Here is a 15669-nt window from a genome sequence, read left to right on the forward strand (position 1 = left end):
TCCTTGCTCCACGTCAGACATAACCTGGGAACGCCATGTTCTCTGTGCATGCACAGGCACCTTCTTTCAGACTGACGCGCCTTCCTCCGTCTTCGTCTCATCTCTCTTCTGCTGCAGTCTGGGCCTGCGTGCCGGTGCGTGTCGGTGCAGGCGAACGTCTCCTTTTCCCCTCTCCCTTTATCTGACGCTATCGTCACCCCGGAGTCCATATCCCACCCCCCCTTCGCCCCACCAACGATTTCTCCATCCTGACGAACAGCGGAGCACATTGACCCGGCGCAGCGGCGCCTTTTTACCTTTTTTTTCGTTGTTATTCAACAATGACGAGCCAAGAGCGCCAGGCAGCCGCTCTGGCGCTCGTGCGTCGGCTACTGCCGCTTGCCCAGCCGGGCTTGCCAGTCCCCAGTCCCACGCACTTTACGCAGCTCTGCGACGGCATTGCGCTGTTCGCGATGCTGCGGCTGGTGGCCCCCAGCTCGTTCCCGCCCACATGCTCTGAATCCACCGCGGGAGGCACGGTTGCCTCCTTGATAGGGCCGATGCTGGAGGAGGATTTGCAGCAGCGAGAGCACAACATGTGCGCGCTCCTCCGCGACATTGGCGCGTACGCTCAGGAAGCCATGCACACCACATCCTCAGCGCCTGTCACGCAAGGACTCGATCCGGCGGTGCTCGCTGGCTTGCCAGGTGCTGGAGACGACGGTTCCGCCGCAGCAGAAGCGGCGCAGCGGCACCAACTCACGCAACTGGTTGGTGTCACTGTCGCTCTTGTCGTGCTCAGCGGCGTGCCAGCTGTCTTGAGCGAGGTCAAGTCTCTGCCGCGGCAGGAGCAGGTGGTGTTGTCGGAATGGGTGAAGGAGATAATGCGCTCCTACCAGTTGAAGCCTCGTCACCACGCCGCCGCTGTCTCTGAGCAGGGCCCGTCTGGCGTGTCGGCACATCTTCGCCGGGCACAGAGTCCCCAGCTTGCCAGCAGTGGCTTTGCGGCAGCGTCCCCGATGGCCACACGGGGCGCCACTGGCTTCTCCCTATCGCCCTTGTCCCACCGTGGCGCCAGCTCGAACGCCGCCGCCGCAGGCGAGGAGGACGAGGGCTACTACCGCAACGCCACCTACCAGCTACGACAGGAGCTGGCCGAGGTGAAGGCACAACTTGCCGCATTGCAAGACGCCTACAGGGCGAGTAAGGAGGACAAGGAGATGGCGGAGGGAAAATATCGACTGCTGCTCGGCGATCAGGCAAAAATGTCACCCACGCTCGTTGCCACGTCCGCGGCGGCGGCAACAGAGGGCGGCGATAGCGAAGCCGGGGGCGACAGCGGCAGTGGTATCCTCTCTGTGTGGCAGCGGCGCTGTGCGCAGAGGGACGAGACCATTGCGGCCCTAACGGCGCGTGTGGAGCAGCAGTCGTCGCAGGTGACAGCGCTGAAAGAGGCGACAGCTGCCCACGAGATGGCACTGCAGGCGCTGCGCCGGCGCCTCAAGACAGCGGAGGAAGGTGTCATGGTGAAGTCAGAAGAGCGACGCGAGGCACTGCAGAAACTCGCGGTAGCGGAGGACAAGCTCGCTGCGCAGATGAAGGCGCGCTTGGAGCTGGAGACGCAAGTGGAGGAGCTGCAGTCGCGTGTGCTGGTGCTGGAGCTGGAGCAGGACCGGCTGCGTGGGGTCGGCAGCGATGATGCCGCCCAGCTCAACACCTCCTTCGCCTCCAACGGGTCGGTTGACCGCGTCCTGGCATTGGAGAACGAGCTGGATGAGGCGCGGCAGCAGCGCGACAGCCTGCAGCGGCAGGTTGGCATTCTGCAGCGCCAGGTGGCCGCCATGGTCGCTCCCGCCGCCGACGTGTCCACGGCCAATGATACGTGGCGGGCTCAGCTGCGCCAGGTCGAGCGAGAGAGAGAGGACCTGCGGCAGCAGCTCACCACCGCCCTGGAGCGCGTTGGCGGACTTCAGCAGCAGCTGACGGCGAGCGGCGCCGCGGCTGCCGTGATGGACGCGAGTGATGGCGGTGCCGGCCAGGCTGGACCAGCCAGCGGCACTACGAATGTGGACGTCAGCATTATGAGTGTGGAGGAGGGCAGTGAGCTGGACATGGGGTTGTTTGACGAAGACGTCGACTCTCCATGCGGGCGAGACAGGGGTCTCACGCTGTGCAGCAAGACCCACGAAACAGTGTGCCGTGAGCAGGTCATTCTCTCCTCGCTCCTTCTCCAATACAGCTACCGCAACCTCCTACTTCAGCAGCACCAGACTCTGCTCCACAAGGATGCCATGGAAGCCGAGGCGGCGCGGCGGCGGCAGGCGGAGGAGCACCTAGAGATTATGCGGCAGACGCCGACGTCGGTGCTGACGAAACAGCGGCGGGATGTGGAGCAGGGATTACTGGAGACGGTGCTCTTGGGGGCAAAGTTGCGCATGATGCAAGTGGAGATTTGATGCGCGTGTGGTGATGTACAGAGGACTTTCTCTCTCCTCACTTCTTCCGCACGCTTACGCACGTGTCTGTGTCTGCCTCTGCAGAATGCGAAGGCGCTAGTCGGCGAGAGTGCCTGCGCTGAAGGCGGTGCTGCGCCTATGTACATGTAAGGTTGTGGTGGGGGCGCAGTCAAGCCAACACGCATGTGGAGAGAGTGAGAGGCGAAAAGCGAGACGACAGTGATGGTGATGTGTTCACACCTCTGTAGAGACGCTGGAAGGGTCTCCTCATGCTGCACTCCTCCCCCTCCCCTCAAAAAAGAAAACACGTCTTCGTATGGGGGGGGCAGATGCCCAGGAACCCAGCACAGTCGTGCACACAGGCTCGGCGCTGCGGTGTCACTTCCGATGAACGCCTTCGCAAGTGTGCCGCATCTCTGTGGATGCATGGGACGAGGAGGTGTCAGGGAGAGGCTTCACCTGAGCTTGGGCCTGCGGCACCGCCTCATCTCCTGCAGATTCCTCAATGACACCGGTTCGGATGCCGATCGCTCGTCCCACCACTTCCCTTGTCGTAGTTTATAGGTGGATGCCTTGAGACCCGCTTCAGGCATTGCACCGCTTGCCTCGCGCACCCGTCCTCTTCTGTGTACGTGTCTCTGCTCTTCTCTTCCCCGCTGTCTGACGCCTCATTCTCACCCACCTCCTCGGCGGCCGCCCTGCTCCTCGATGAAGTATATCTATGAGTGTGCGCATCCTGGCAGGTGGCTGCTTCACGATCCTCTGCGCTATCGGGGGAGGGGTCGCCATCATAGGCCGTGTCTAAGCCGCCGCCCCCTATTCTCTCCTCTCTTCTCCACGCACGCGAGGGTGGTGGTGGTGGTGGGGGGTGCCTCATCCTGTGCTTTCTTTGTCGCTGTCTGCCCTTGTCGGCACAAACGCGTGCACCTTCACGCAAGCCCCCCCCCACAGATACAGACACATCCACACCCGCATGAAGCGCCACGACAGTAGCGGCGACACCAGCGCGAACCCGTCCCCTCTGTCGCCGCTGCCGGTGCCTGTGCAAGAAGCCGACCACGCGCACGACGGCAGCCGGGCGAGCAGGAGCAGCAGCAGCGCTCCTGCTTCTCACCACACGCTTGAAAAGGAAGAGGCTACCGGGTGCGACGCTACTCGGCATAGCTTCCCCGGCGGCGGCGAGAAGGCCGGCGACGATGACATAGACGGCACCGAGAACGACAGCTACACGAGTTACTACGAGTACGACAGCGGATATGACGAGGAGAATGGTAGTTTCGTTGACAGTGACAACCGCCATGGCAGCGGCAGCGTGGATGATGACCGATCCTCGACGGCGACTACTCTGCAACCGCAGGAGGATCTCTTGCGCTTTCTCAGCTACACGCTCGCCGGGGCCGCGCTGGAGGATCACCGACTCATGGCGATGGAAGCATTCCGCCACATCCTTGTGCTCGGCACGAACCAGGGAACCGTCGCAGTCGTCGAGCCGTCCACCGGAAAACTCAAGGAGGTGTACACGAACCATCACGAACCGATCTGCGATGTGGACTGTACCATCAACGAGCTCTACATCGCGGCGTGCGACAAGGCCGGGTATGTCACGATTCAAAGCCGCCGTGATGTGAGGGACGTGTGGATGGCGGAGCTGAGCGGCCCGATCGAGTCCGTCGCCCTGCACCCCCTGTACCACAGGATGGACAGCTGTCCGATGGTGTGCAGCGGGGCGACCAAGGTACTCCTGCTCACCAAAGGTGTGCTGTGGAGCAACAGTCGGCGCGTCACGACTCTGCAGGAAGGACGGGGGCGCATTCACAAGGTCCGCTGGTGCCACACGGCCGCGATCGACGTTGTCGCGTGGCTATCGGATGCGGAGATAACCCTCTACAACATGAAGAGCGGGGCCGTGGCGCGCCGCGTTTCTTTGCCCGGGCTCACCGCGCAGAACGCCTTGTACCCACCCACGCTGCGATGGGAGCAGAATTTGTCGAGGGACCCGGCCGCAGCTGCCACCTCCACGGCCACGTTACTGTGTGGATGGGGCGACGTGGTGCAAGAGGTCCGGCTGCACGGCGGCCCGCACGTGCGTCGACCGAGCGGCGGGGGCCTCTTTGGTGTAGATCGGTCTCCTCGCTCCACCTTATTGCAGGGCGGATGGCGAGGCAAGTCCTCGTCGCCATCCCCGCCGCGCGCGTCATTCAGCAGTGCTGCTCCGGCACCATCGCCATCGCCAACCACCTCGGCTGATGCGGCTGGGCAGGCGCCGTGCGTTGTAGAGCTGCGCACGTCACAGCCACTTCGACCGAGCAGTACCTTGTTCCCTTACCGAGTCTGCGGCATCGCCCCCTATGGACCGCAGCGGTACGTCGTGCTGGCAGGCATCGTCGAGCGCGGCACGGAGGGGGTACTGAAAGACTTGGAGGTGCGCGTGGTGGACCGCGACTCTTTGACCGACGTCTACCGCGGTCGCATGCCCATCCGCTTCATCCATCCATTGCAGCTTCACCTCACCTATCTCGAGCTTCTGCCGTCGCTCACTGCGAAGTCGGCATCTGCGACGTCGCCGCACCAGCTCGCCTTGCCAGCGGACCCGTTGGCACCGTCTCCCATGACGCAGTACTTCATCCTCTCCGTCGACACAATTGTGAAGGCGGTGCCGTCCGACATTGATGACCACGTCGAGTTCCTGCTGCGCACCAGTCAGTTTCAGCGCGCCTACCAGTACGCCGCGGCACATGCGCGTCAGCTGCGGCGGCACGTCCTGGAGCACGTGGGAGAGCAGTGGCTCATGCATCTCTTTCACAACCGTAGCACAGAGGAGGGGGCGTTGAAGATTGTCGAGCTGCTCCCGGAGCTGATTCCGCGCGACAACAGCGCTGCATGGGAGCAGTGGATCTACCGCCTCGACACATGTGGTGAGTCGTGGCGGCTCATCGCGCTCCTGCCAGCCAGCACAGGTGCCTCCGCCGAATACAGGGTGTCCAGCACGCCCGACATGGAGGAGGAGCTGGACGCGTGTGCCGAGCACTCTGACGCCGCGGCCCGCTCCCTCCCTCGCCCAGTCGCCACCCTGCAGACGCCCATTCAGCGGGAGTACTACGACCTGGTGCTGCTGCGCTGCCTCCGCCACGACCCGAGCCTCTTCTTCGCCGCGTTACACAGGTTTCACGCGCTCTTCAGCGTGCCTGTCGTACTCAAGGCGACGGAGGTGGCGTACCGAGAGCAGTGCGCCGCTCCCGCCTGGTGGGAGGGCGATGACAGCGAGGAGGATAAGAACGATAACGAAGACAGGCATGGGCAGACAAGGGACGCGACGGTGTCTGGCGCGAGTTTTACCCTCAGCGCTGCCTCCGCTGATCAAAGTGGCGTGCAATCGGTGGCACCGGCTTCACTTCCGTTGACTACTCCGAAAGGCACTTCGGAGGAGACGAGCGCCACAGGGGAAGTCTCGCATCCATCTCAGGTGACCACGGCAGGTGCCGGCGCTACGTCTGCCCCGTCGATGAGCCGAACATCGCGGTGGTCGTTGGTGGCCAGCTACGGCTTCCTTCTCCGATGCGCCGGTCGGTACGAGGAGGCGCTGCAAGTGTTACTGCACTTGCCTGCCTCTCCACGCAGCGACCGTGAAGTCTTTGGCCTCATCCGTGACCAGCAGCTTTTCCACAAGGCGTGCGAGCTGCTTCCGGAGTTGCTGCACAGAAGGGAAGACGCTACCTTGCAGCTGCTCATGGAGCACGTGGCAGGGGCGACAGGCCGCAACAGCGTAACAGACGGCGGTGACGCGGCCCTGGCTTCCCAAGTTGTCGTCGCAGAAGCCGGTGGTACCGCGCCATCTTCGCCGTCGCCGCCGACGCTGGATGTGTTGCAGTACGGCTCTGCCCAGGACCCACTCTGCACCGAGTCCGTCATCAGGCGCCTCGAGAACAGCGATCGGCTGCACCTGCTGCGGTATCTAAACCTTGTACAAAATCGTTACCCGGAGGTGTTCGCTCAAGCTGCCCAGCAGCACGCCCAGCTGGTGGCAACGCTTTACATCGACTACGACCGCCCGTCCCTGCTCCCGTTTCTCAAGCAGATGTCCATGTACGTGGAGCGCATTCGTGAGTTGCATGCGCTCTGCCACAAGCACCACTTCCTCGAGGAGGAGATCTTTCTTCTGTTTCGCATGGGCCGCGAGGACGAGGCGCTGCGCATCCTTGTGGAAAAGATGCACGACCTCCGACGCGCCTTGAAGTTTGTCGTCTCCGTCCCAGACCTCGAGGAGCAGGCGGCGCTGTTCACGCGACTCGTCGACTACACCGTGGCGTACAACGCAAGCCTGCCAACGTGCAACCTGAACAGCGCACAGGGCGCCACGGACGGGTCTGGCGTTCGGATGCGCTATGTGATGCACTATACAAAGCCAAACGAAACGTATGTGTCGATCGCAGAGCAGTACCATGTTGCTCTGGAGTACGTGTGCAAGGCGAATGGCGTTTTAAGCGCGCCCGGCGGTGCTGTCCCGCCACCACCTTCTGCCGCCGTGGAGACCTCGAAGAGGCGCGCGAGTTGCAGCTCACCCTTGCAAGGCAAAGGAGAAGCGCAGCGGCGCCCATCCTGCGATGCGGACGCGGCAAACGATCTGCCGGCTCCACCGCCACAGTGCGTCGTGCCGCTCAACCTCTTCGGCGACTTTCTCAGGACGCTTGCAGAGCCGCAGTTCTTGGAGCATCCCGCGTTGGATGTGCGACTCGTTCTTCCGAAGCTTCCGAGCCGTGAGCCCATCCTGCACGCTGGGTCCAGCATTGCTGCCATCGCACACACCATGGCAGAGGAGATTGCGTTTTTCTCGACCGTGGCTAAGGTTGGCGAGAACGACTTGATGGGCTACTATGGGCAGCTGCTGAAGCGACGCACGGCGGCCATCGCGATGGGCCGACGTCGCCACCCCGGCGAGAGCGGCACCACCGCCACCACCGAAGCTGCTACGATGGCCATGCATGCTGCCGGTGGATTGGCAGGGGGGCCTGCGGCGGTGCACCGATGCGCAGCTTGCCGCCAGCTGGTTGCGCAGCCGGTGGTCGTCTTTTCGTGTCAGCACATGTACCACCCGGCCTGTGTGCTGCAGTACCTGAGGAAGTCACCGATGGACGCCTTCACCGGTGGAGGAGGTGCGGCCTTTGGTGGCCGCGCTGGGGGCGCCGTTTCCGTGATGCGCGACGGCGCGGCACTCGCGTTGCCTGTGACATCCACTTCGGCGGCAGGGGCGGAGACGATGGAGGGGCAGCTCCGCAAGCTGCTAGTCTACTGCCGCGCGTGCCGTCAACACTCGGGCGAGCAGAGTTGAACCTGTCCCCCTGTGCGTCGAACGGGTATTGTGAAGTGCACACGTACAGGTGCAGAGAGAAAGGGACAGCTGTGGTCTCGCACGCACCTTTGTAGTGGCCGATTTGGCTGTGAAAAGACGACACCAGTGCGCATGAAGAGAGGAGAGGGGGCCACTTTGAAGAGCGGCATCATCGTCGGCGTGGCTGCTCGCTGATCCGCGGCGGACAAACCGGAAAAGGACGAACACATCTGCGCACATGCCTCGGTACTCTGCGGCCCACGCGCATGCGCTGACGCTGATGCGATGGGCTTTGCAGTGTTGAGAGACCAAACTAAGCAGCAGGGGCAGAGCGATGCGTATGCGCTCCTTTTTTCCTTTTGCCTTTTCCTCCAAGTGCTGTGCACCTGCGGTTTTAATCATCCCCACGTCACCTCCTGCCTCACGCCCCACCCCACCCCACCCCTCCCCTCCCCTCCCCTTCTCTACCTCACCTGGCCATCCTTCAACGGTGGCGAATATACCTGGTGCGCCTGTGTGTGTGCGCTCCATGCAGATGGAGCCGCTGCCCGACGGTAGGTTCCACACAACGAAAAGGCGAAACAGACCAGAACACTACACGGACGTGACGTCGCGAAACGAAAATAATAATAATAATATAAAGAATCGGTGGCGAAGAGAGGGCACTGCGCAACTCATCGTCGCGGCGAGCAAACCGAGGCACCTCGTGCGCCGCGCCTTTGCTGCGCAGAGTTGGCGAAGCGGGAAGCTGCATTGTTGCCGCGACGGACATCCTTTGCTCTTGGCGTTTTTTTTTGGTGGAGCCTTCTCTCAGAGACTGCGTACCATTGCTGGCAGCCGTCATCATGCGCCGTAGCGTCATTCGTACGCGCAAGGAGTTCCTCGAGCGCAAGCAGCACGAGCGCGTCCATGAGGCGATCCACGCACGCAAGGAGCAATTTCGCAGTGCGCTGGAGACAGCCACCCCGCTGCCCGGGCACCTCAAGAAGGACGCGCTGGCGCTGAAGAAGTTCACAGAGCTTGATGATGCGCAGACCCGAAACCTGACGACGACGGTGGATGACGAGTACGCCAACGCCGGCCAGGAGGACCCGCACGTGCTCGTCACGACGTCCCGCAACGCGTCGCAGAAGCTGCTGGAGTTTGCGAAGGAGGTGCGGCTCATCGTGCCGAATGCCGTGCGCATGAATCGCGGTAGCCTCAGTGTGCATCAGCTCATGGACGCGGCCCGGAAGGAGAACTACACAGATGTGTTGGTGCTGCAGGAGTCGCAGGGTGTACCGGATAGCTTGATTGTTTCTCACCTCCCCCTAGGCCCCACCGTGACCTTCACTATTCACAACCTTGTAGCGCGCCACGACATTGACGACGTGGGCACCATGTCAGAGCAGTATCCGCATCTCATCTTCGAGAACTTCTCGACTAAGCTCGGTATCCGCATAAAGGACGTGCTGCGCTACCTCTTCCCCGTGCCCAAGGCCGACGCATCCCGCGTGCTGACCTTTGATAACGAGAACGACTTTATTAGCTTCCGTCACCACACCTTCAAGAGGGAAAAGGGCAAGAAGCAGGTGGAGCTGACGGAGGTAGGGCCGCGGTTTGAGTTGACCCCGTACCGCATCGTGCTCGGCACACTCGAGATGGACGACGCGGAGACGGAATGGGTGCTGCAGCCGTACATGAACACCGCGAAGAAGCGCCGGCTCTTGTAGGCGGGGCACCCCGCAGGCGCGTCATGATGATGATGGTCGCGTTTTGGTGGCAGAGCGGGAGCGGTGGAGGTGAGTGGGTGGGCAGGAGATGCCGCCTGCGACGTCTTCTTTGCATTCCGCCGCGGATGCGTTTATGTGCTTGTCTGGGTGCTTCTGGGCTTTATCGCTGCTGCGGTGATGGCCGAGCTGTCGCTCCGTAAGTTGCCTCGGCCATCGTGTGCGCGTTCTCTCTGTCAGCCTATCTATGTGTCACCTCTTGAGCCCGTCTGCACGCTCACGAAGCGGGGAGAGGGTAGCGCATGCGCTCGGGAGTGGCGATGACACCACAGTTTCTGGCCTTGTCGTGCTCTTGGTAATTTCCTCTTTCGTCAGCTCCCTTTCATAATTCATGCCTGTTTGCTGAACGCGGTGCTCTGCGTGCCGGCATGCGTGTGCGTTCGCATCCGTTGGTCTGGTGATGGCTGATCTTCGTTGTGCTTTCTTACGCCTCCTACTCTAAACAAACAAAAAAACGAAGCCTCGCTTAACACTCCCACTCACTTGGACGGGTGACGGCTGTGCGCACCTCTTCGTCCTTTCCGTCCTCGCTGTCTCTGTTTCTCTGCTGCCCCTTTCTCTCCTACATCGGCAGCTGCGCTTCCGCGGCGTTGGACCGCTTCGCTCGAATCCTTCCGATCCTCCCGAGCACCGCCTTCTCCGCCGACTCTCTCGCTCGGCGCACTCGCACCTCCTCTGTGTCGAAAAGAGAGTGCTCAGCGATCAGCTTTCCCGTGACCGACGCGCAACGCGCACGTGGCCACTGCGCGAGGTCAAGCGTGGGCGGCACGGAAGGGAAGGTGGGAGGTGGTGGTGGGTGTGGAGGAGGAGGAGGATAGATGCCGGCTGTCGAAAAACGACTACCAGAACGCTGCGGATGTGGGAGTGCGATGGAGGGCGTGTGAGCTGTGCGGTGGTGCACGATGGAGAAGAGGAGGTGGAGAGGCGCGTCCCGTACATAAGACGAAATACCCTCTGATTAAAGCGCAGCCACATGACACGCAAAGCGAATCGATGCACTTCTACGAAGGCCGCGCTCGGCGATGGATCACCACCTACACGTGCGCCGTTTTGGCCTACTTGCACGCGCAACTTACACTTATGCCATGTCTCGGGACGCGGTTACCGTGGGAAGGTGCAACTGCGTGGTGACGCATGTGGGAGGTGCGAACACGGATGCCCCGTTCCTGTCTGTTCTTCTCGCCGACGATGCGCACTTGCGCAGAGAGAGAAGTGCAGAAAGCAGTTAGTGAGCCTCACCGCTGATACTGTGCACCCCGCACCCCGGCATCATACTGCCCCGTCATGTCTGCACACACACACACGGACGTGCAAGCACTTGCGTGTGTATGGCGCTCTGTACCACCTGCGGCTACACTCCTTCTCGATTCCCTTTCCTTTTCTTGTGCTTACATTCGTTTCATCTCGATCCGCTTCGCTAACTGAGTCAGAGGCGACACCCCTCCCCTCCATATGTGCGGCGGGCACATCGTACAGCACTCCCTCACGTGCATCTCCGGCCCCCATCTCTTCGCTTCCGCTTTACCACCGCCACGCATGTCCTCGGAGACTACTCGCGCCAGCACCCACGATGTCTTCTGCGCTGCGCTGCAGAGGCTCGGTGGCGCACAGATATTTTCTCAGAACTTAATACAGAGGACAGCGGTGGCATCGCTGTCGCCGTGTAGCCAAAATGGCAATCGGACAAGTTCCGTCATCCCAGAATCCGCGGCGCCGAGTGACGCCGGCACGAACCAGCTGCCAGACCTTGGCAGCGACGCGGATGCCACGCAGGCCGATACGCCGTGTGGCCGAGGCAAACAGCCACGCGAGTGCCCTGGCACCGCACCCGTGGGAGCGACGGCTACTCTTTATGGCCCACCGGCGCGATGTGAGGGGGCCGTGGCGGCGCAGGATGCGCAAAGGCGCTTGCATCATCTGCGTTTTTTCGGTGCACGTTTCTCCCTTGCCGCTGGCGTGACTGCATCAGAGCCGCAGCAGACAAGCGGGTGTGCGTCCACGACGGCCAACGACGCGCCCGTCAGCGACGGTTGCAGCAGCACCTGGGAGCTGAAGGCGTGCTACTTTCAAGTGATGAAGGAAACGCTCACCGCCGCTATGGGGCGTCGACTGCGCTCTCGGCTGCTCGGCGACGACAGCGCAGCAGACACCGGCACAGCTCTGCGTGCTCCTGTGCAGCGCAGCGCCACGGGCGCATCGACCATGACGACGTCGGCTCGACAAGCGGCGCTCCGTAGAGGGATGGAGGCCTTCACGAGTGCTGTGGCACATCAGGAGTCGATTCTGGATGCCGTCGCTGCGGCATGCAGGGCGCACCTGAGCACAGTCGGAGGTGCCGCAGCGGCCCCAACGCCCTGCTTTTTCTTTTCTGCTCTTCCCCAGATTTCCATGCGTCAATGGGCCGGCTCGCACCTCTACAGCAACTGGCTCGTGCGCTGCGGGACTCCGCGAGCTGCACCACCATCAACGGCGACAAGACCAAAGAAGAGCGGCCCTCATGGGTCACCGATGGTGACGTCGTCCTCCGTCCCGCGAGCCCTGCCAAAGGCGCTTGTGCTGCCACTGGATGTAGAGGCGGAGCTGCGCAAGTACTGGAAGCTGCACGGCGAGGCCGCAGCGCGGGCACGACTGGAGGCGTTGCGTTGTAACGACGCCCAGGCGTTCGCTGAACACGTCAGCTTGCTGAAGGTGTCTGTGCTTCTCGAAATCATGGAGAAGACGGAGGGCTTTATGCGCCGCATTGGGCTACGACTTCAGTCCCATGCTACCCAGGCCGCCGCAAACCGTGGTGGTGATGGTGCGCATGCCGTGTCCACGACACAGGCAGCACCTGCAGCCCTTGCTGAGTCAGGTATCGCCGACCGCCGAGGGGGCGCAGCAGGCTGCCATGGCAGCGAGTACGAGCGCTTCCGTTCCTACGTGGCATCCACCAAGAATGAGTTCAAGCTCATGCACCGCGTCGATGTGTTCGTGGCGGCCCAGCCGTCCGGCCTGGACGCGACGCTGCTTCCTCACCAGCTGGATGGCCTGCGCTTTCTTGCGTCCCTTGACGCCAACCACATCAACGGCATCCTGGCGGACGAGATGGGCGTGGGCAAAACGATTCAGACGCTCGCTTTTCTCCTCTACCTGAAGAACAGGCGAGGCGAGACCGGCGAGGGCAGCGACGGCAGAGTGGCGCCGTCGCCAGTGGGCTCGCGGCTCCCGCATTTGGTCCTTGCCCCGCTCTCTGTCGTTCGAGAGTGGCGGGAGGCATGCGAGCAGTTTGTGCCGAGTGCGCTTCACGTTGCCATGTACCAGGAGCTATCCGACCCCGTCCGCGAGGCGGCGGCTTACGACCTTGTCCTTCTTCCGGTCCACGCTATCCGCTACGTTGGCGCGGAGGCAGCGCGCATTCGGTGGCACTATATCGTCGTGGACGAGGCGCACAAGGCAGTGGCAAACCTGAGCACCATCACGGCGCAGCGCATCTTGGGTCTCCCATGCTTGCGCCGCCTGGTGCTGACTGGAACGCCGCTTAGCAGCGACCTGCAGGAGCTCTGGTCACTGCTGCACTTTCTGAATCCGGAGGTGTTCACCGACAATGACGCGTTTGAGGAGGTTTTTCGACGGCCGTTTCGCGTGTACGAGGCGCATGAGATGGAGCTGACGGAGGAGGAGCGCGGCCTGCTGATACTGCGGCTGCATCAGGTCTTGCGGCCGTTTCTGCTGCGCCGCACAAAGGCGGACATCGACTCGACTCTTCGGATGACGTTTCATCACATGTTGTGCCCGCTGAGTTCGATGCAGCAGCGCTTGCTGTGCATGCTGCGCGAACAGCGGCGAATGCCTACGGTTCTCGGTATGTCGGGAGGTCACAGCGGTCAAAGTAGCAGCAGTAGCGAGGCGGACAACGAGGAGGGGGAGGTCGCCGGCGCCACTGACGAGGCGGCGCACACGAGCACGTTTCCAGCGGCGGAGATAGGGGTTGGCGAGTCCTCTGGCTGCACACAACACATCGCTGCAGCAGCCTCCGCGGCCGAAACTCTGCACGGCGAAGCTTCTCCAGGCCTCGACACTCTCAAGGCGCGCGATGGGACAGCCACGGCCCGTGATTGGCTCGTCGAGCTCGTCGGGCGGCATCTGCCCGCCCTGGCGAGCACGGAGTCCAGCGACGCCTTGCGCTGCGCGGTGCAGCAGGACAGAGCCCTCGGGCTCACCAGCGCCGGCGTTTCAGAATCGTCCGCGCGGCTTCTGTGCAACCACGCCTTTTTGCTGCCTTTCTTTTCACAGGTCCTTCATCGTCACGGCCTCGATGAGGTAACACAGGAGGCGTGCAACAACGTGGACGCGGCTGCTGCAGCAACCACGGAAAGCAGCGCTGTCGGTGCCGAGGCCGCGGAATGTTGTGGCGCTGCCGGTCTCACCCTTGCGTGCAGCGGTAAATTCCTTGTCCTGCATCTGCTACTCTCGCGCCTGTACGTGGCACAGCGCAAGGTGGTGCTCTTCACGCACTGGCTCAATTGTGTGGACCTGCTCGTCGACTATCTGCACAGCCGCGGCTGGGCCAACCACGCAGTAGTGCTCACAGGCGGCAGCAGCGAGGCCGAGCGTCTGACGAGTGTGCGGCGCTTCCGCGAGGACCCGGCGTGTCTCTTCTTCCTTCTCTCCATCAAGGCTGGCGGATGCGGGATCAACCTGCAAGCTGCGCACATGGTGGTCCTCGTGGACCGCGACTACACGGCGACCAACGAGGATCAAGCACTGGCACGCGTGTACCGCATTGGCCAGCGGTACACCGTGCGGGCCGTGTACCTCGCCACCACCGACGCCAGCGAGCAGCGTGTGGCGCAGCGGGCGGCGGCGAAGAACAAACCGCGGCAGGCCATCATCAACGATGGTGTCTATCAAGTGACGACGGCGCGCGAAGCAGAGCGAGTTGGCGAGACAGACGAGGCGGTGACAGCGGCGACATTCGCAGATCCTGCTGGGAATGCTCTGAATGAACTTGACACCTCCGAGCTGTGGCGGTCCGTCCCTGGTGCCACCACGCCACCACCGCTCACTGCTGCGACGCAGGAGGCGGGAAGGCCCGAGTGGGATGGCACGGCCCACGGCGCTGCCGGACCCGCGCCGTTTTCCCTGCCGCCGCCGCCGGAGCCGTTCTGGGTGGCTCTGTCTCGCCTTGTTGACTCGATGGATGAACTGGTGCTCACCGAGGAGGATCGAGCGGCAGCAACGGTGCGCAGTGCCGCAGAGGAGGGGTGTGGCATGGACTGTACTCCCGCTAACAGCGCCGCTGCGCGCCTCCTTGCAACTCGACCGCCACGGAGCACTGCAGAGCTGCAGCTGCGACTGCAAGGGGGAGGAGACGAGATGTTCTCGGGTCTTCAGCGCGACCGCGATGTGGCCCCGTCGCTGAGCAGCACTGCGGCGGGCGGCGCGTACTTGGGGGCGCGGATGCATGGCGCGGATGCCCCGACCGCCGGGGAACGCACGAGACCTCACACGCTTAGCGAACCTCAGGCAGCCGCCCTCGCCGCGACACCTCAGCCAACGCCTCCGTCCGCCCCTGTTACAGATCCTCTGCGAAACAGTGCCTTGTTTTGGTTGGAGTACAGCCATCTTCTTCGCATTGCTGGGCGCGGCCCTTATCTCCTCTCCGACTCCCTCCGTGCCGCCGTCACTAACGACGCCAGGGAGAGCGACCCAGAGGAGCGCGTGCGGCGTCGGGAGCGGCGCGATCGTCGCGTTGCCAAGCGTCTGCGGCTCGCAAGCGTCGACGTACCTGACGGCTTCCGCGAGGCTTGCTGGGCGAAGGAGGGCATCGACGACGACGCCGAGGTAGCGGAGCGCTACTTGCGCTTCCTCGATGCAAACGCGAGCAAGAGGCGGCAGCGAAAGCGAAAAGATGCGGGCTGAGAGCGCTGTCGAGCGCGGCGTTGTGTCGCACAGTCGTCGATGCACCGACGCGCCTGCGTCTGTCAGTAACGGTGACTCGCTCTGACCATGTCGTTTCGGTCTCCGGGGTGCCCTGTCGTGAGTTCTTCCTTGGGTTCTCCCGGTGCCGTAAACGGCACCTACCCCTGTCCTGCTTTAGCGGACTGCACGTCTCCTGCTCTATCATGTGCCCGACACGCCGGCGCCGGGGCGTGCGCAT

At 62.7% G+C, this 15669-nt stretch overlaps 4 protein-coding genes across 4 annotated transcripts; all 4 read left to right on the forward strand.

The window, feature by feature from the left end:
- Positions 1-320: 320 nt before the first annotated feature.
- On the forward strand, positions 321-2435 carry LMXM_29_1270 (conserved hypothetical protein; the record flags this gene model as incomplete). Its single annotated transcript, XM_003877230.1, has 1 exon — positions 321-2435. One exon carries the CDS (start codon positions 321-323, stop codon positions 2433-2435), a length of 2115 nt encoding a protein of 704 aa, XP_003877279.1.
- Positions 2436-3408: 973 nt separating this feature from the next.
- On the forward strand, positions 3409-7761 carry LMXM_29_1280 (putative vacuolar assembly protein vps41; the record flags this gene model as incomplete). The annotated part of the gene is made up of 1 exon (XM_003877231.1): positions 3409-7761. The coding sequence occupies one exon, from the start codon at positions 3409-3411 to the stop codon at positions 7759-7761; it is 4353 nt and encodes a 1450-aa protein (XP_003877280.1).
- Positions 7762-8606: 845 nt separating this feature from the next.
- On the forward strand, positions 8607-9473 carry LMXM_29_1290 (U3 small nuclear ribonucleoprotein (snRNP),putative; the record flags this gene model as incomplete). Its single annotated transcript, XM_003877232.1, has 1 exon — positions 8607-9473. The coding sequence occupies one exon, from the start codon at positions 8607-8609 to the stop codon at positions 9471-9473; it is 867 nt and encodes a 288-aa protein (XP_003877281.1).
- A 2259-nt stretch (positions 9474-11732) lies between these two features.
- On the forward strand, positions 11733-15431 carry LMXM_29_1300 (hypothetical protein, unknown function; the record flags this gene model as incomplete). Its single annotated transcript, XM_003877233.1, has 1 exon — positions 11733-15431. One exon carries the CDS (start codon positions 11733-11735, stop codon positions 15429-15431), a length of 3699 nt encoding a protein of 1232 aa, XP_003877282.1.
- Positions 15432-15669: the final 238 nt, after the last annotated feature.

This window comes from Leishmania mexicana, chromosome 29 (assembly GCF_000234665.1).
Source record: "Leishmania mexicana MHOM/GT/2001/U1103 complete genome, chromosome 29".
Taxonomy (NCBI): Eukaryota; Euglenozoa; class Kinetoplastea; order Trypanosomatida; family Trypanosomatidae; genus Leishmania; species Leishmania mexicana.